Source organism: Ammospiza caudacuta, chromosome 11 (genome assembly GCF_027887145.1).
Source record: "Ammospiza caudacuta isolate bAmmCau1 chromosome 11, bAmmCau1.pri, whole genome shotgun sequence".
NCBI classification, from domain to species: Eukaryota; Metazoa; Chordata; class Aves; order Passeriformes; family Passerellidae; genus Ammospiza; species Ammospiza caudacuta.
In genome coordinates, this window is record NC_080603.1 from 19,718,835 (window position 1) to 19,739,707 (window position 20,873).

Genomic DNA, 20,873 nt, shown 5'->3' on the forward strand with positions numbered 1-20,873 from the left:
CGAACGCGCACTTTCCTCCTTGGCCAGCAGATGGCACAACTTTTGTCACAGGGTTTATGATCGCCAAATTTTGTCAGGTTTGTCATTGCCAGGAATGGTTTAGTAGGCTTAACACTCAGCGTTTCTTCTGGGTGAGTAACACTGTAGCTAAAAACACCCCATCTGTGCAATCTGTTTTAAATATTAAGCTCTAGCAATAGAGCTTCGATGCTTGCCAGTTACTTACTATAAGCAAAGCATATAAATAACACTGTAAATGTAATTCCATGAACATGAAAAATCAGGGCTACTCCCGCACCAGAAAAACTGAATTCTTACTGATACAGATAATCGGAACTAGGAGTCTGGGGTATGAAAATATGTCTGAATTAAACCTCTGTTTACTCATACTGCTGACATCCAGAGCCACATGATGGCCATTCTGCAGCTGTCTGAATTTAATGTTCTCCCTCTCCTGTTCATTCCATCTGTGACAACAGCACAAAACACATATTTTAACTGACCATATGAAAAATTCCTCAGCTTTGCTATGGATGGACTATTGGATTTTTGCCATAAGTCAGACATGACCTTTTCATCACACTCAGCAGTTTCAATCATCCTCTAGTGCTATGTTCACACAGTGTAAGCCACGGGAGAGAGCTGAGCAAACACCTGACATCAGAACATGTGGAGCATTAATGATGAACTCTGCTATTTGATAGGAAGGAAAAACCCATTTCTTTCCTTGTTTTCTCAGGTCTCTCAGCCAGCAAGAAAATTCTCCCAATTTAGGAATAACAGCTCTGAGGATAAATGAGTCTAAGTAGCTACAGAATTAGAAATGACACTACTACATGGCCATTGTAATGTAGACAGAGCTGTACCAAATCCAGTGTAAAAATTCCTCATATATTCTTTAAAAATAACAATGGGGATAGATATTTTCAATTCTGCAACCAGCTACTCACCCACAATTCCTAATTCTGCTGTGTTTACAAGACCACATTAATGTAATGCAGCTCCCACAGTTTTAATTAAGCTTTATGTGCAAGTTCATTTGGGAAAATGTAATTAATAACACAATGTTTCTACTGCATTCTAAAATAAGAGGAAGGGTGTGTTAAGGAGTAAAGAGTGAAGGTTTTTCTAGTTGGCTAAGGCATTTTGCTGCAATGAATACTCCCAATACTGCAGCTCCTGCAACGGTTTCAATCTGCTGCCCACTGAAAACTCAACCATAACCTTCAAAGGAGTAACTCCTACCACTGTGGATTAGAAACCTCACAGTGATTCTTTTCTCTTCTGCCAGGACTACAGATAGTGCTGATCTGTGGGTTGAAGATCAGGCATTAAAATACTTACCTTACTCAAGCCACAGAAAATCAGAATGCCTTGCAGAATCTAGTCACGCCAAAGGAATATATTTGTTTTAAAAATGCAAAGACAAAATATATTTATGAGGGGCCCTGTATGAATTTGGTGGATGCCTCTCCACCTTCCCACTGGATGCACTTATCACAAGATCCAACAGACCACTTGGCTTGAAAGAAAAGAAATACTATAGTTTCAGTGAAAAACAAGGGAACAAAACAAGTCTGACTAAGGCAGAGAATGAACAAGGATGTATTTTTAACTGAAACTTAGATTACTATTAAAAAACTCAAACAGTTGGGCTAGACAAGAATTGAGGATTATTGATTTCAAGTTGGGGAACATAATGCTTATGAACAGAATATCAATAGGAGCATGTTTCAAGAAAAACTTTGTCCTACATGCCCAAAACACTATAGTTCAGTGCCTTGAAAATCCACCAGACACATGTAGAAAAATATTATTTTGTTTCTTATTCTAACCCTTAAGCATGTCAACACAAGTTAATTTCTTGCCATTTAATCCAAGAGAAAAAAAGACTAATGCCATAAAACATTATGAAGAAGTAAATCTACTATAACTGAATTCTCTTCCCTTTCTAAGTCAATTGTTCTACTAGCTGTAGAGTGACTAAAAGAGTAGTAATGCTCACAAAATCAATAAAAACAAAGGGGTATAATGGGATATAACTCGGGCTCTGCAAAAGAAAAAAAAATCAGTCCCAGAAGGAATCCAGAATTCGGACCGATCATTTAAGCAGTCTTGTGACTGCTAAACTGAAATCTCCTGTTTGAGTGCAAAAGCCTGATTTTACATTTTGCTGAGAAGTCTGTGCTCCCATTAACCTTAAACAGCACTATGGGTACTCAGCATTTCAAAACTCAGGCCTTGGACCACTCAGCCAAAGCCTATCGTGTCGAAAGCTGATATTACCTGGAGTGGTTGAGATGGAAATTGAGCAGTGCAACACCTCAAAAATGTAATTATGGGCAGCATTAGCCATCAAAGTAGCTTTTATATTTTACAGTGTTTTGGGAATTAGTGCAAGTCCTGGCACTAACCACAGCAGCACTAGTGGCTTAACAGCTCTCTTTCCTGGCCCAAACACAGAGATTAGAGTGTTCTGGGCAATGTTTGCCACACTTCCTTTTCCCCTTGATCACTCCCACAATACAAACCAGGTGGAAGACACAGGCAAACCAAGCATAAACTACAAGATCACCTCTTTCTTCAGAATTCAATACAAACATGTGGACAGATTAGTAGATTTACAAACAACACCTCTGTCTTGTTCAGCTCCATTAAGTTGCTTTTCTATCATAAGACAACCAAGATGCCTCTGAAACTTTGACTCAAGTTGATAGATCTGTGGGTTGTAGCCAACAGTTTGGCACAGGAACAGCAGCAATATGAAGGTTATAATGTGGGTGCACTTCACTCAAGACATTTCTGTATCAGCACTACTGTAGCTCTGCTCTTATTCACTGTAAATACATACTAGCCACCATCAATCCATCAACTGGAACAAATAAATATTCATGCTATTTGGAAACTTATGAGAATAGCTTGTCATTTAGCAACACTGGGCTTCTGCCCACCCCTCTGCCAATGAAAAACTATTACATTGATCTTAGACTGCAACACTAACCATCCACTAAATATTTACATAAGGCAACCAAATTTTTGTCTGGATAGGGCCCATCTATTCCTTGTTTAGCACTTATTCCACAAAGTGTTTATTATACAGTCATATTTGTTTGAATAATCACCTCACGTCTCTGAAGAACACAAACTGCTTTGACTCAGAAGTTCAGTGATCTCTTCTGAAATATAGCACCTAATGCCCTGTGGAAATCAGTCCTAATACACTCAGCAAGGCACTATCAATTGTTCAGAGAAAGAGACTAAAGCCCTTGCTGACACTGAACTAAATCACCATCATTTGTACTGCCAGGGGATGCCTCAGTCATGGATTAAGACTTGAACTTCACATGCACTGGCTCAGAGGACCCCCACAAACCTTAACAGGATGTTATCAACTCCAAGTGCACTGGAGTTGATCTTTAGAACCATCAAAAGAATGGTTCTAAAGAATGCAGGAGAGCTTTTCATAGCTTACAAGTTTGACAAAATCAGTCTGAATCAAACATGAGTCTGGCTAGTAAAAATGCACTTGAACATCCAATTCCACATGACAAACTTTGGAAATGGAAACTTACATATGCATGATTGATAGATCTCACCCAGTGCCATTCATGACTGGGAAATGTATGAGCTAAACTCTATATGAGCTAAACTCAAAGAATAACAATTTCACAGTGAGAGATGGTAATACTAAAAATAAAAATCTGAATCCCTAACATTAACAGCCTGAATTACTCAGTCTTACTACCAGGCTGCTATAGAAAAAAAAATCCCTCTGACCCAAACTGCAAACAGACTACAGGAGAACAGTCAAACACTAATTGATAAATGGTGATAAAGTGCAAAACAAGAAATTGTGAGAAAGGGCTGATCTATCCAAGCACACTCAATAACACAGCAAACAGATGGTTAAGCAATATCAACACAGGAGTATCAACATAGCTAATACAGTGTTATCACTGCCTCCACAGTTTGTTTTATTCTCCTCAAGGCCCTGCCATGCAAACATGGCAGGCGTGCTGGGTTTGCTGTGCAGGGCACGTGGCTTCAGACACCTCAGAAATGTCCTAGGGACTGGGAGAAGGAGCAGGTGAAGGATTGCAAAAATATGTAGAATGTAGGAACAGCAGCAGCAGATGCAGAAACAGCAGCAGCAGCTTTTTCATGAGTGTGTTGCAGGTAATTCTGTAATGATATTGAAGTCTTAAACTACTACAAAGCTCACTTCATTAAAGATATCCCACAGAAAGCATGTCTGATGTTGGTCCTATAGTCAGTATGCTTGAGCATCTAATACTAATTTTGTATTTCTTTATTATACATTTCCACTCAAAAGACATCTACTTAGATAACAGAAGACAAAGGATCTTTGATAAGAGATTGATAACACATCAACATATCACAACAATCTTATCACAAACCCATAATTTCACTTACATTTTGAAAGGTTTCATAGCACTGCACAGCTGAATGTAACAACTGAGGCATTTTAATATATACAAACTGCATTCATCAGCTCAAGATTATGCTGAATTTTTTACCACCATTTTTTCTTGTTTATCTCCCTACTGAGCTTTTTCATGGCTGTCTCTACCCAGGGTAATAACGTTAATGTCCAAGTAGTATCAAAAAGCAGCTACCTTGAAGCAGCAGTGAGTATTTTCTAAAGGAAAAAGTCACTCTTCTTCTCCCTCCTTTCTTTGCAGCATTTCCTCCTGAAAGCATGGGAGTGTGCTTGCTTGCTCATCACTCCTGCTACCCTCAACAACTGAGATACATAGCTTTGTTCTTCTGCACCAGCAGTTCTGCTCATGAACACTGACACTGAATTTCCTTTTTTAGACAGCAAGGACGCAGACTTTCTTCCTCCTCTCCCTCCCTCTGCCTCGCCTCCCCTCCCCCTCCCACAGTCTTTGCTGTGCCCTCATCTTACCTTCAGCAGCACAAGAAATCCATGCTGCAGTTTTTTTTCCTCATAGCAGCTCTATGGCAACAGCAGTTCTGAGGCAGCAGTCCTTTACAGTTCTCACTTCATTCTCCTTCCTTCTGCATAAAGATACACAGCCCGTTAGCCCAGGAAATCAGCAAAGACAATTCTGATGTGAATTAGTAAACACAATTCCACAATTATTTCAGAAAAAAGTGTGTTGTATTCCAAGAAGAGATGAATATTAGCAATGCAAATGAATAATATTAAAAGGAAATCAGAGAAATTCTTTTGGGTAATTAACTGTAAAATCATCTTTGTGATAACTCAGCTTTCTTGGACAGAAAGGTGAAAAAGAGAATTCTGAGCTTAAGATATACACAATATTACATTCAAATAAAGTCCTCTAAGAATTTGTCGTTGTTTGACGGAGTATTTATTTGTTATTAGCACATAAATTAAATCAGTGCTTTGCTTGTTAAAATCCTGCTGAAATAAAGGCAATAATGGCATACAAAATCTTGTAGTCTTGTAACCCATGGAAAAATATATATCAGAATACATTTAGAAATGGTAGCACAAAGCTTGGAGAACAAAAAAGCACCAAAAGAAAAACTATAGCAGCTGCCTGCTTCAAAATCAGGTTTTACCTGATTTTTTACTTTGTTACTTCTAAATTAATCAGAACAATGAGCTACAAATAAATGCAAATATGACAGCAAAAAAGCCAACTACTTAAGACTCAGAAACAATTATTAGCAGAAGCTCTTAAATCAAAGCACAAGATAAAAATACTTTGAATAGAGGCACATCCATTCTCTCTATATACTGCAAAAACCTGCCAATATTTTATAATCTAATCACTTTTATCACATGCACAAAAGAAATAAATTGATATATTCCTGCAATTCAGCATGAACTTGCATTTCTCTGTCCTGCTGTGTAAAGAACAAAGGTTTCTGGCCACTGCCAGTTGCTGTGACAAGAAGTGTTAAAGGGCATGTCCCTGACTGGCACGAGCAGCACCACAGTTGCTCCTGGCTGGAGCGAAGGCATCGCCTGCATCCAGCCATGTCCACACCTGCTGGGAAACCTGGAAAACAGGGGCAGGTGTTCCTGGGCACAGTCTGAGAGGAAAACATTGAATTCCTTACTAATCCAGCTCCTCACATGTTCATTTTTGTCTCATCTGGCAATATTCAGTTGGCATACCAAATAACATAGAATAGTGTTTGGGATGGGTTGAAGCACAAACAACTGGGGCTAAGGACTGGCCTACAGAGGCTTCCCAGCACTGAACAGAAGCCCCAAAAACCAGAGCAGTTACATTTAACAGCTCACTTGGCACTTCAGCCTCATGGGCACACAACTGAGACTCAGCCACAAGAATATACATTGCAAACACTGTTAAAGAGAAAAGCCTTTGAATAGCTATTTTTCATCCACAAAAATCTCAGAACGATCAAGAAACCAAACAAATAAAATGATTAAACAAGTCAGAATGTTAATCTTGATTAAGTTTTTAAACTTTTTTTAAACTTTTCCCCACCCTGATCTGGCTGCTTTGCAGCTGAAGCACAGGTCACAAATCAATCAGTCCAGCTTTACAAAAAGAAATTCTTCAAAGAGAGATAATCATTTCCATTTTACAAAGAGATGAAAGAAGGGCACAAAGCAGAAACTACTCATCTATAGTTTCACTTTGTGCCAGTATCAGTGACAGAAACAAAACTTAGGGAATCTGAGCTATTATTACCTGAAGAAATGAACAGTGTAAATTTTCTTATGAAAAGTACAGCTCAGTAGAAAACTTCCAGTTTATAGAAATTAAGATTTACCTTGAGGCCAATACTTCTGATCACAAAGCTCATTTTATTAATGACAAAGTATTTAGCTTAATTGTTAACTTCTACATGTTACAACAAGATCTGTAAACTGCAAAATATTGTTGTGAAGGTTAAAATCCTCTGATAGAAAAGAAACAAGAAAATTCAGTTACTATGCAACGCTGGATATGGACAGAAAGAGCTACTGTTAGGGAAAAATGAAATTATTTCTGTGATGTCTCACTGCTTAGAGATGCACACATTTGAAATATTCTGGCAATAAATACAGAGTGTATTACAGCCTGTAATACCCTCAAAGCAAAGCTCTCTGTGCAGTGCTGTATCAGCTGATAACACCAGACATTTTGTTGTCACTAATTTGAGAAAGGCCCTCATAGCTCACAGTGCTGCACGCTCTGGAAAGCACAGTGTGTTTGTTCTGACATCCAAAAGTGTGACTGGGACGGACAGACAGAGTCACAGGGCTCACTGCTGTCACCAGGCAGGACACAGGCCAGCTAGCAAGGTACACATATGTGCAGCATACATTAGAGATTGGTACTTTTTTTACCACTAATGGGTTCCGTGAATTTACCCCTGTAAAAGCCAAAGAACTGCTTGGCCTTTTTGGTGTTTTCATCTTGGGTTTGGTTCCCACACATTGCTTCCTCCTACTAAGCAAATAACACTCAACATTTTAACCAATAAGGAAAAGTACTTGAATTAAATACAGACATAGGTGTGCCTGCAGTGGCTGTTCCAAAACTGAACCAACTGAACATAGCAAATTAAAAACTCAAGCAATGTCAGTGAGTAGCAAATTTGTATCATCATGAGAACAAACAATGTGCAGAGATGGTTAACCAATAGCAGAAGGAAAACAGTTTTCTTCAAAATAATGCACAGGCTTGTATTTACCCTTCTCTCAGACCTGGTAAAAATATTCTTGGCCAATTGTCTCACTGAAATATATGACATGCAGTATTTCATGGCTTAAAAAATAAACGTAACCACAACTATGTCAGGATGTGATCATCTGCCACCTGCTTCATCTCTCAGCTTTATTTACTTTATTTCTGTAATATAAAGAACATACTCTGCCCTGAAAGTAGCCTGCAACTTCTATCAAAGACTTCTAGGCCTCCTTCCATTACTGATCCCCACATTCTTTAAGGATTTGCCCACACATAACCTTTGAGACAAATAACATCACCTCACATTACAGAGAAGAAAACTGAAGTACAAAGAGAGCTCTCATTCCAATAAAAGTCAATGGCAAGTCTAACAAATATCATCTGCTCAATTTTAGTGCTAAAATTCCAGTCTGTGGTCACACTAGGAGCCCTTACAACAGAGGAACAGAACTGAGCTGATTTCATGTCCTGGGCTGGACTACAGACCTTGAAAACTTGGAAACAAAGAATCGAAGTGCTCAATCAAGAAGAACATTCAAGACATAAAACTGTAATTATTGAGTTTTATAGCATGCAGAGGCCTGGATGACTACAAAATCATAGAAAGAAAAGCATATTTCTGTTTCAAGTATTCGGGTTAAAATTTTATTGTGCCAACATTCTTCTTATTACCAGAATTGTTACTAAAATTACAAGACCACCATAAGTGATTCCATATGACAGTTTTCTTATGTTACACTCATTTAAAGAATTAACAGTAATTTACATACTTCCACTAAAAAATTAAATACTGACTTTCTAGAATTAACCCTAGTTTTTTATCAGAAGATCAACCAAATGCTAACCAAAGTAAAAGGGAAATTTTTCACAATTTTAAAGTTTTGGAGGAAACTATACCCACTATAAAATAAGAAGCAATTAACTTCTCTTAGTTCTTTAGATTTTTTGATCCCCTAGGAGAGGGCTGAGAAACCAAGGTTCCTCTGAGGGCCCAGAGCACTTCTGCTGCTTCCTTTTCAGCAGCAGTTTACAAGAGCTGTCCCACTGTATAAAGGAAACACCATCTTTTTTAAAAATTCAGCTACAATTTCACCATTCCAGAGCAAGAATTAAGTAATAAATAACTCCAAACCCCTGAAAGCGGGAGGGTCACTAGAGTCTGAATTTAAACTCCAAACTCTAAGAGGAAATGAATTAATGGACGAACAACCTGAAAGAATAAATTCACACAACTTTGTTGTTATTTTTTGTAAACCACCCAAGTAAGCTAGTCTTAAATAGTTTAACAAACTATTATAATCAAGAAAAAATCTATCTGGGAATGAGAGAACTTAAGCTAAGAAACAAAACTGTGCACAAGTGAAGCAGGAGCACTCCTTGGAGATGTGTGCTCCAAGCAATGAGGAGGCACAACCATAAACCACAAACATTTCAGACAAGTGAGTCAGCTGCCAGCCAAAGGCCCCATCCACCCCACATTCTCTGCACAAGCCTGAATATCTTCAATAGACTGAGCATGTGGGGCAATTAAATCAAGCAAAGCAGTTGAAATCCCACTGCCTTTCCTTAGTGCTTGGCACCTAAATAATTTAAGCATCTTTGAATATGTTCCTTATTGGCCTGGTGCACAACTATTCATGAGACAGAACTTGGACACAGAGAGGAAATTCTGGATGTACTTTCAATTCACTCAACAGGGACATCACTGAGATTTCCCAACACATCTGACTACAGTTACAAAGACTAGAAATATCTGTCAAAACATAACAAAGTTGTAAAATAACTTTAAAAAAGGATGACAAAGCAAGCCTAACAACCCAATGTACTAAAGTGATCATAATGTGCATTTCAGATTACACTGAGGTACTACAGAATACAAAGCCAGCATTCTCAGTCCATTAAAAACATTGTACCTTTCACATTCTTATTGTGCAGCTTTTTTAGATTGTATTTTCAATGGAGTAACCAAAAATACTTGTTAGCATTAATGACATCCCAACTGCATTTAAATAACAAGCATGGGCCTCCAGGAATTTGGACTTTCTTTCTCCTCTGGAGGTTTTCCAGAACATATCCACTCCTACATCTGAGGAAGCATGCTTTTGTTTAGGCAGGATCCTTTGGGACTGATGAACTGAAAATATCCCTTCTTGCTAACAACACCCTAACAAATCATCTTGATCCTTAACATGACCTACTGTGAGCAAACTCTGTCTGTTTACAGTCACCTTCCTTGCCCTGCCAGTCATGGCAATCAAATAAAACACAGCCTGAACCCTGGCACCAGACTTAAAAATGCAGGAAAAGAATTCTGGGATCTTGCAGGTTTCCTGTGAAGGACCTGGCAGTTTCATGGCAAATTCAAATCATGCCATGAGATTATTAAAAGGAGATTTCTGAGATTTCCTAATGCAAATGGTACTGTTGCCTTTAGCAGGATATTGGTGAGCAGGGATTGCTCAACTGGAGCTCAGTTTCAGGAGGTGTCAGCTCTTACTGCCTTCTTTAACTACATCACTCCTTCCTTCAGTCTGCATGAATAATCACTGGAAACCCAGCTGCTAAACCAGCTAGTCCATCTGTTACCCCTGCTAATAAATGGATTGTTATGTTCACTCTCACTAAAGAGCCATGATTCACTGGGATTGTCTTTTTGGGAAACATCTACAGAAGTATATTAGCTGTACATATATATATGTGTGGTTGTGGATCCTATCTTTAGCAGCCCAGACATATCATTTAGTGTCTTCTTGGTTTCCCTTCTGCCTGAAGATAACATGAACCTGGCCCTTGGGGAGCAAGTTTTCAGCTGAGGCTTCTCTAAAAAGCTTAATCAGATTTAAAGCCAGGGGACCACTAGAAATCCCAGTGGCATTGCAAGATTTTTGTCAGTGACAAAATCTGACCTTTTGGCACCTCTCAGTTTGATGCTTCCTGTTCAGAACACAAATAATTTCAGGCAGAGAATGGCTAACACTGGCACAAAAATACACAAAGTAGATGGGAACACACATGAAAAGACTGTTAGCACTACTGTAACCAAAGAGATATTTGTCAAACATTGTACAGAGCTTTTAAAGGATATAAAATGTAGGATTTTTTCCTCTAGTGCAGTTAGGGGTCATTGCTAATACAAGAAGCCTGGATATCTTGTTTCATAAAAAGAGAAGACTGATTCTGTGTTTCCAGCTGTTTGCTTGAAGTTTATGAAACAACATTTTTTTCATCTTTTCATTTGGTGAAAGAAGTTGATGATTTCCACTGGAGGAAACACTGGGTTCCCTTAATACACCATATGGATGTGCAACATCCATATAATAAACGCCTTTCACGTGGGAAGTGATGATTTGTTTCTTAAATCATAATTTCATTGTGGAGCGTCACTGCATTAAAACAGCCATGAGCCAGAGCAAATAACACAACCAAATAATTTATTAAATTCCACCAAACTCTGCCACGACCACGTGACAGCAGAAACCAGTCTGCTCACAGGCTTTACTTTGAATTTAAGCATCAGGTGAATCAGAAATGAACAAAATCCTCAGACACAGGGATATTTTAAGCTCCTTGACAAAGGCCAGTGATCAGGAGCTCAGGGGGACATGTTTGGCTCTGTAGTTGCCTCATGCCAAGAAATCTTGGCATTTAATCAAGAGACCTCCCACTATTTTAGCCAATAAATTACAATACCAACTTTTAAAATTGTCCTTCTTGATTGAAGATAATTTTAAAATTTTTTGAGGTTTTTTTTTTTTAGTAGAATGAAGTTTGAGCAAGTGTTGTAAAACAAGATTTGCTGCAAGCTAGAGCAATGAGAACAATTTCTCCTTCAAGAATGCCAGGAAAGCCTTGTTACTAGACAACTGTAATCAAATCTGAGCACTCAAAGTGATCTGAATACCTGGGTAATCTGAAATGACACTGATTTCTTTACTGGAAAAGTTAAAGCAGATACTTGTTTCTGAGATGCCATTCCAGGTCTGGGAAGAATGATGGCTTGCCTTCCTGAAATTCCCACGTCTGGAAATCTTTTCCTCTCAGATTTGCAAATCTACCAAGACATATGCAGTGCTTGAATAAAAATATTCATCTAAATTCAACAATTTTCCTGACAAATATTCAAGATCCTTAACAAATATTCAATAGTGTTATTTCTCCATTTAGACTCAAATCACTTTTAATGCAGTGGGAAATCCAACTGTGCTAGCCCAAAACTGTTCACATTCTTTCTTCAGTCCATCCTGTTTGTTTTTCAACCAGAGGTTAATAGTCCACACAAACTGGCATCATTCATTTAAAAGGCCTCTAGCTATTGTTGTGTGTCTAACTGAACTGCAAACAAGAAATATCCTCAATATTTTCTACCCAGCAGGGGTGGACAGAAAGAACTTGAGAGCATTAGGATAGGCTGACAGTGGAGCTGCATTTATATAATTTTGCTGGGATAGTGGTAGGCTGTAATATTTCTACAGATAATATTGCCCCAGCAGATGCTACCATAGGAAGATTTAAGGTATATACAGTCTTTGAGAGGTTCCCTTTATGGATATTCTAGATGGTTCTAGACAATTTACAATATTCTAGACAAGTAAAGGGTTGAGTTTTTCAAGCACTGCCTCCATTTCTTCATATATAATCACTATGGAAACAGACTGCAAAGTGATACACATAAACCATACAAAGGTGGCACAAAATTATCACTTATAATTGATATTACTTGCCACCATAAGAAATACTAAGAAATACTGATTAATAGATTAGATTATTGTGAAACCTGATATGAGCATTAAAATGATGGATATTTTTTCTGCCACAGTAGAAAGCGCTGGGCATGATCATGCAATCGGTTTGCACGGTAACAGTTCTCTTAGTGCTTTATTTTGGACTGCACTAACCTTTAAATCATTCTTGCCAGGTTTTTTCGTGTACTGCGACCTGCAGCACATCACAGCACCGTGCTTTCGGCAGCACGCCGAGGACCACCTAACCTGCGTCCTACAAATACTCCCGCATCCCCTTCAGGAATGATCCACCCTCAGCGCCAGGGACAAGTCTGGGGATTCAGCCCCGGGCCCTGCACTGGGTGTGAGCCCGGCCCGAGGGGCCGAGGAGCCCTCAGAGGCGCCTCCATCGGCCCCCTGCCTCAGGGCCTCTCCGGGAGCTGCCAGCGCTGCCCCCTCATGACCAGCGCTGCCCCGGCTGCGGGAGCGCAGGGGGAGAGCCCGGGGTGTGTTCCGCCTGCCAGGGAGGAGGAGGAGGCGGGAGTCATTTCTGTGTGAGGATGGGGCGGATGCGCGACCGCCAGTCCCCGCCCGAGGAAGCATCTTTCTCCCTCCTGTCACCCCCCCGACTCCGGGGCTTTAAAAACAACCAACACGGTGGGCAAAATGCGACCAGGAAAAGGGGCCGCTATGCCGCCGCTGCCGCAGTGCCGCTCGCTGTGCCCTCAGCCCGGCCAAGCGGCGCCGCCATTCCCCCTCCCGCCCCGCGCTGCAGCAGGGACCGGACGGGAAACCCCGTGCACGCGGGGGGGGAAGGAGAGGCAGAGGGAGGAAGGAGTGGGGCGCTGTGACGCACTCAATGGTGCAATATCCTTCCGCGATCCGACAGAAAAAGTAGTTCTATGTTCCACGTAGCCTCTTAGACCCCTGAGGTTCATACGCAACTTTGGATTAACTGAAAAAGTCGCGTGACGGGAATCTCTTGGGATACAGGGCTTAAACTGGAGGGATTCTTGCTTTTTTGCGCGTGGTGTAAGGTGAATATCCATGCGCAGAGCAGAGCGCAACGAGTCCGGCAGCAGGGCGGGTATATAAGGCGGGCGCCGCGGAGGGCTTGCCTTTTCAGTTGAGGACAGAGCTGGTGTTCGGAACATGTCAGGGGGCTCCGCGGATTATAGCAGGTACGGCGGGGGCCTGGGCTCTTTCCAGGTTCGGGGGCTTCGTGGGTTATGCGGGGGTGGCCAGGGAGAGAGGAAAAAGTCGAAAGAGGGTGGAGGGGGTGGGAGCCGGGGGGCCCTGGAGGAGGCAGGGCGCTGTGCTCAATCAGCCCTGCGCCCTGGCCCCTCCCGTTCTAGACGTTTCTATCCCTGCTCTCCCCTTGCTCGCGGTTCACAAACGGTTTTAGCTCTAGACCTCGGGGCTCGATTTACGTTACTGGCTTTCTTAGCAATCAAGTCAGCCCTAGAAAGGAGTTTTTCGAAATTATTTCGTGTACGGCTGTGTTCTAGCTTTAATATTTAAATGTCTTTCTGTGGACTATTTTTTTCCTCGACATTCTATTCTCCCTCTCGCCATTGCTTCGCCCCGGGTTTTCGGGCCGCGCTGAGCGCGAGACCATTACATTTTTTTTTGGCGGGGGGAGGGGGAGGCCCCCCCAGGCGATCGCCCGGCGCCGTCCGCCCGCAGCGCCCGGTTTGCGCAATCCCAGGGGTGGAGCTCTCGCGAGAGTTCCCGGCGGGGCGGGGCGGGGGGATCCGCTGCAGCGCCGGGAGCGCGCCCGCCCCCCCCTTTCCCCCCGCGCCGCCGCGGGAGCGCGCGCTCGGTGCGCCCATGGCCGCGGCCCCGGGAGGTGGGCACCGGCTTCGGGACACTGCGGAACGGGGCCACGAGTCTGGCCATTGGCAGCAGCTCAGAGCACCTGCTGGAATGATCTGTCACGGCTCCCGCCGCTGTCTTAGCCGACACGTCAGCTCGCTGTTGCGTGGTGGTGGCTCCTGTGCTAACAACGTGTTCTCTTTAATGGCAGAGACCATGGCGGCCCAGAGGGAATGGAGCCCGATGGTGTCATCGAGGTGAGCACTTACGAAGTGACCTGAGAATTTAATCGCTGGTGGACAGGGGTATTGGATTTATTTTTTTTTTATTCTTTATTACAGAGCAATTGGAATGAGATTGTTGACAATTTCGATGATATGAATTTAAAAGAATCCCTTCTAAGGGGCATTTATGCGTATGGTTTTGAGAAGCCTTCAGCTATTCAGCAGAGAGCTATTATTCCATGCATCAAAGGTACGCGGCAGATTCATTAATATCAACAGATAATTAAGAAAGCATTGTGAAATGCATACGTTGTTTCATTAGTGTGCAGTAATAACTAATTTCAATCTTCATTGAACAAGTGATATGATGGTACACCATCTTTCGGGACTGACCTGAAATGGAGAGACCTCTTTAGTACTGATCACTTACTTCAAGGGGAATTAAGTAAAACTAATGTGATTGACCCGTGTGGGAGCAGTAAATGTGTATCCTACTTTTTTTAGGGTATGATGTGATTGCTCAAGCTCAGTCAGGTACTGGCAAGACAGCCACATTTGCTATTTCCATCCTGCAGCAGTTGGAGATTGATCTCAAGGAGTCCCAGGCACTAGTATTGGCCCCTACCAGAGAACTGGCTCAACAGGTATTGATAGTGTAGTTTAAAAAAACAACAAAAAAAACTTTGTGTGTTGCATAGGTTTCAGGTTTCACAACTGTGAGACAACATTACCCGACTTCTTGAGGGGCTGCAATGAATATCCATTCAGAACCCTTTTTGTGCCCAATAATGGGGGATACAAGCTGCCTTCTGTCCCACAAGTCCTCTGCCTCCTTGAAGAGCTGAGTTAAAAAACATGGAGGGTGTGCTGGGGCAGGGGTGCAGGAGGCAGCTGCTGTGCTGTGTGTTAAGTGGAGGGAGCATCTTCAGCAGAAAAACTCAATTACTAAAGCACAGTGTTCTGAGTGGAAACAAAAAATACACTTGCTGGGAAGCTGTTTAAACTTCAATGCAGTTGTGCAACATGAAAACTGCAGTGCACATTTGGTTACTTAAATGGTTTTGTTTCTTTGTATGTTTTCCTGACAATATAATTGCATGTCTTCCACCTTCAAGGCTTGGTATTCTGTTATGCTAAGTGGGTGTGCGGTAATAATTTTCAGAATACTTGAATATTTGGATTAACTGTCAGTAATAAAGGGTCTTGAAGTACGGTGTTAAACCAACTCTGAAGTAGAAAACTTAGTGTCATTTTCAACTATACTGTACTGAAATGCCAGTGCAATGTGACAATTCTTCAAGGTAAAGCTAAAAATACTAAATCAGACAGAAAACAAAATAAATGGTGTTCTACTCTAAAGCTGTTGAGGTGAGATTTGTTTTGAAATCTGGCTGGTAGTGGTGCCATTGGAGAGAGTTCACTGAAGAGTGTCCAAGCGCTTTACGTGCAGGCCTGAGCACCACCTGAGAGCTTGAGCTCACTTCTGTTGGCCCTGCTCTCAGCTTAGTAATTGTCTCATGGCAGTCACTCCATCAGCAAGTTCAGCCAGTAAAAAAAAAAGGTAACTTAACTGTTCCTCTGGCTTCTAGTTAGCAACTTGAGTTATGTAGAGTTGGGCAGGTTTTAGCAGCTCTCAGTGCAAGCGCTCCATAGTCCTTATTTGGTGTCTTGGCTTCCAAAGTCCCTAAAAGCCAGTGACAATAGGGCTTAAGCTTTATTTTCCTACAAGCTGCTAATGGAAGGTTCTATTTTAGATTCAGAAGGTAATCCTGGCCCTTGGAGACTACATGGGAGCAACATGCCACGCTTGCATTGGTGGCACAAATGTGCGCAATGAGATGCAGAAGCTGCAGGCTGAGGCTCCTCACATCGTGGTGGGAACTCCAGGGCGTGTGTTTGATATGTTGAACAGGCGCTATCTGTGTGAGTATGAACCTCATTGTGCCCTTGCTGATCAGTCTCCAGTGAAAGCCTCATAGCCACTAAGAGCTTTAGTGTACCCGTTGTCACTGTGGAGAGTTGTGCTGGAAAGCTTAGTAGTACAGAAGCATGATGTTCTTTAGGATTGTGTATTTGTGAAACTTCATGGGACGCATCTCTTTTTCCAACAGCACCAAAATGGATCAAAATGTTTGTTCTGGATGAAGCTGATGAAATGTTGAGCCGTGGATTTAAGGATCAAATTTATGAGATCTTTCAAAAACTAAGCACAAACATCCAGGTAAAAAAGCTTTGACATGGTGAAGTGATGCACGCAGCTTTGGTTATGGTGTGGCTGAGAACTGAATTGCACAAATGAAAACTGCGGGGTATGTGCTAACATAGAGTAACGTATTTTAGGTTGTGCTGCTGTCAGCTACAATGCCAATGGATGTGTTGGAAGTGACCAAAAAGTTCATGAGAGATCCCATCCGTATTTTGGTGAAGAAGGAAGAGCTGACTCTGGAGGGTATCAAGCAGTTCTACATTAATGTTGAGAGAGAGGTTGGTACTGGTTGTACTCGCTCTGGCAGGAGGAGTTAGATTCTCTTACCTTCTTGTTAAAGCACTGTGCTAAAATTGCGGAAACCAAGGCTGAGCTTTAGTTTCTGCAATAATGCTAGTAGAGTAAATGCAAGAAGAAGAAAAACTATGCACTAGATCCAAAAGGACTAGGGTGGACCTCTTTCTTAATGTCCAGTGTCCTGTGTCTGAAGATTTGGTGCAACAATTGACGCAAAAACTTAGTTGAATGTAGTTGTGTGCCAAAGCAGGCTTAATTGATTGTTGTATTGGAGTTCTGTTGCTTGCTTCAAATTTGTGTTATGTACTGAACCTGTGTCATGATGTTTCGTGATGATCTTTGTTCTGCTCAGGAATGGAAGCTGGATACTCTCTGTGATTTGTATGAGACACTGACCATTACACAGGCTGTTATTTTCCTGAATACAAGGAGAAAAGTAGACTGGCTTACGGAGAAAATGCATGCCAGGGACTTCACAGTCTCAGCTCTGGTAAGAATTGCTGCTTCAAATCACTTCTGAAATGCTCTGTATTTACTGGAGAAGAACTGGTGAGGAGGGGATATCAGTAAGAAGCAGGAAAGTTATAATATAGCTGTGCAGTGCTGTATTATCGTTCCCCCTGCTTAAAGTAAACTGTTTCCTTTCTATCCCTACCTGCTTCGTTCCCACAGCAGGTAGGGACGCTGGGATTCATACAGGGTGTTGTTCTTTGAAGAATATTCTGGTTTGGCCCATTGAAACTGTACTAATTGCAGCTTTTTGTTTTAACTCCCCAGCATGGTGACATGGACCAGAAGGAACGGGACGTTATCATGAGAGAGTTTAGATCAGGGTCCAGCCGTGTCCTGATCACTACTGACTTGCTGGTGAGCACTGTCTTTCATAGAATATGTTCTGTTACAGCCTTGTCCCAAAAGCTTCATAATTGAGTGATGGTTTTTGTAACCTGAACTGCTGGGAGCTTTTTGGAACAGCAAAGACCATGCTCCACTATGGACTACAGAGTTGTAGTTCATAACTAATGATGTGGTTGACAAAAGCCTGAGATGGATAAATTTGAAAATAGCCCCTAACATGCATTAAAGACTTGGTGTTGCTTTGCAGGCTCGTGGCATTGATGTGCAGCAAGTGTCCCTGGTTATCAATTACGACCTGCCGACCAATCGTGAGAATTACATTCACAGGTCAGTTGGCTCTGCCCCTGTCCGTCCCTGTGCTGTGCTGGATGGGCATTGGCACACACCCTCCTCACTAAACCAGAGCTGTTAGCATCCATGCATGAACTTCTCAGAGCTAGCAGGGAATGCAGCCACTTGTGGATTTGCTTTCCAAAAGCCCTGCCTTGCACAGCAGTGGTTCTCAAACAAAGGAGGAGCAGAACTTTTTAACACTTGAAGCAGTGGGAAAACTTAGAACATAATAGGTTCAGTGATAAGTGATGAACCTTGGAGTTGTGGGGAAAATGCCAGCAACTGATTTGCCTCTTGTCATGTAGGCTGTGACATATTAGTGTGACACTGTTAGTGGTGCAGCATCTTGACAGCAGGGTCAGCTTGGTCTGGGTTCTGGCTGATCTGGAGTTGCTGCTGCTCAGTGACAAGACAAACCTTACTTCTAGCTTGTAGGGCTGCCTTTGCTTGTGGAGGTTCAGCTGTGTCCATGTTATGTGTGCCATGTTTGCTGTTGGTGGCTCTTAGCGGGATTCTTCTCTGTGGTGTGTCTTCTGGCAGCAATTCCAGTTTGTCTCCCTAGGTTTAGTTAACTGCTTCTAGTGACTGTCCCTAAATTTGGTAAACTGTGCTTTGTTAATGTAAAAAATTATAGGAGTCGATAGCAGCAGTTGATGACACAAGATGGTGCTCAGAAACGACGTTGACGTAATTTAGGACGTGGATTCGTAAGCGGCACAGTTTGAATAAAGAGCGAGTTGGTATTTATTTATTTATTTTGTCATGATTATCCCCTAAGTTCTGTGAGCCCTTTCTGTGAATTTAGCTCCTGCTGGATCGTGCAGTCTGTAGGAAGGTGGAGCTCACGGTGGGTGTAACTAAACCGCATGCACTGATGTGACTGATGTGGGCTTCAACACAAATGTTGAGCTTGGATTTACTCTCTAAAGGAAACCAACAAATCCTAAGTTTTCCCACTGGAAACAGGTTGAATTGAAATTCTGAAATTAAGTGTGCTATTCCATGTTACTGGATTAACTTGGTAACAGTCTGATTGTTAAACAACAGTGTGTGCTCTGTGCTGGGAGTGAATGCATGAGGGGTGGGTGCATAGTTGAACAGAGAGACTGACCCAGGACTTCAGAACACAGCACCAAGCATTAAATGAAGATCTTACTTTGCAGCCAATGAGTAACCATGTGTGCCCTGCTGCCTGCCACGGAATGGACCTGCTGTGCTGCTGGCACCAGCTGCTGGTTTTCCTGACCAGATGTGACTTGGGTGGCAGCATAGGCTGGCCAGTGGTAGATGAGAGCAGCAGTGAAGAATGGATCTTGCAGAAATGTAAAGTAGATGAGTGAGGTTAACTCGAGTGTAAATGTGTTTTCTTTTTGTGCAGAATTGGCCGGGGTGGCCGTTTTGGCAGAAAAGGTGTGGCTATCAATTTTGTCACTGAAGAGGACAAGAGGATCCTGCGAGACATTGAGACTTTCTACAATACTACAGTGGAGGAGATGCCGATGAATGTGGCTGATCTCATTTAATCCCCGGGATGAGGTGGTTGTGAATCCAGTGCTCGCTGTTGCTGAATAGGCGATTCACAACGCGCATTGTGCTTCTTTCTTTGGGGATATATTGAATCTTGTCTCAATGCTCATTACGGATCAGAAATACAGATTTTTGATAAGAGAAGCGACTTTCTGTCGTGAGCTCTTGTGGGGAAGGCCATTGGCTTTGTCCACTTTAGGGTTAGACTGTTGGGGTTGGGTGGAAAGTCATGGGGTCTGTAAATTTTTTCTTTATTAGAAATTTATTTCCTAGTTCCATAGAAGTGGTTGTATTAGATGTTCTTTATCATTTAATAATTTACTTATGGACTAAAAGATATAAGTGCTGTATAAAGTCAGCCAATTATGTTAAACTAGCCTACCTTCCTTTATTGTATGTACTTACACCTCAGATTAAATTGGAAAGGCCTTTCAAAATCTCTAAACTTTTATAAGAGCATTAAAATGCATTTTTGTTTCATATGTATTTATTCAATAAAGTATTTAATTAGTGGTAAGTGTGATCTGGACCCTGTTGCTAAGCCCCAGCAAGCAAGCAATCATACTATTGTCTTAGTTAGGGTTAAACCCAGTAAAATTTGCCATATTGCACATGTCTTAATGAAGTTTGAATGTTCAATAAAATACTTCTATATTCACTTAAATCGTAAATAATTGCTTCTTGGGTTGAGGGGAGGGTGACAGCAGAGACTGCACTGTCTCAGGGTGGGAGCTGAAGGTGGCAGCTGCTGCAGCCTTGTGCCCACAGCTCCTGTACTGTGTCATTAATTGCAGGGGTGGTTCTTCTGGAGTCCCAAGTGCTAGTGTGGTTCTGGCATGCTGCACCTGTGTCCTTAAAACTGAAACACCCCTTCATCAGAGTAGAAAATGGCTCACTTAATAACTGGTGCTGGCTTGATGCAGAAGCTCTGCACTGCATCATTAATGCTTCATGCCTGTCCAAGGGTATTTTTTTATCAGATAGATACAAGATGGTGGAGGCGTCAGCTGCGTTCAGCCTGAAGCTGTGTCCTACAGGGATGTGATCATTCTGCCAAGCCAGTGTAGGCTACAAGGACTAATCCTTTTGTCTCTGCTTGCAGCTGATGAAGACTTTGGTATGGATATGCTCACTTCTGATAATTTGCTTGCATGTGTAAGTGCACAACAAGGAACTGCACACTAGGAGCATTACACACCCCTGTGCTCTTTACCAGTGTAAAAAATTT

General features: G+C 41.9%; 1 protein-coding gene and 3 non-coding genes across 4 annotated transcripts; all 4 read left to right on the top strand.

Annotated features, from left to right (window-relative positions):
* Positions 1–13,414: 13,414 nt before the first annotated feature.
* Positions 13,415–20,303, top strand: EIF4A2 (eukaryotic translation initiation factor 4A2). The gene is made up of 11 exons (XM_058811947.1): positions 13,415–13,566; positions 14,412–14,457; positions 14,542–14,674; positions 14,929–15,068; positions 16,179–16,347; positions 16,536–16,645; positions 16,765–16,908; positions 17,280–17,417; positions 17,705–17,794; positions 18,033–18,112; positions 19,497–20,303. Exons 1-11 carry the CDS (start codon positions 13,538–13,540, stop codon positions 19,639–19,641), a joined length of 1,224 nt encoding a protein of 407 aa, XP_058667930.1. The 5' UTR covers positions 13,415–13,537; the 3' UTR covers positions 19,642–20,303.
* Positions 14,782–14,852, top strand: LOC131562815 (small nucleolar RNA SNORD2). The gene has a single exon (XR_009275220.1). It is a non-coding gene; the product is annotated as a small nucleolar RNA SNORD2 (small nucleolar RNA).
* Positions 16,956–17,136, top strand: LOC131562813 (small nucleolar RNA SNORA81). Its single transcript, XR_009275218.1, has one exon. It is a non-coding gene; the product is annotated as a small nucleolar RNA SNORA81 (small nucleolar RNA).
* Positions 17,499–17,626, top strand: LOC131562804 (small nucleolar RNA SNORA63). The gene has a single exon (XR_009275209.1). It is a non-coding gene; the product is annotated as a small nucleolar RNA SNORA63 (small nucleolar RNA).
* Positions 20,304–20,873: the final 570 nt, after the last annotated feature.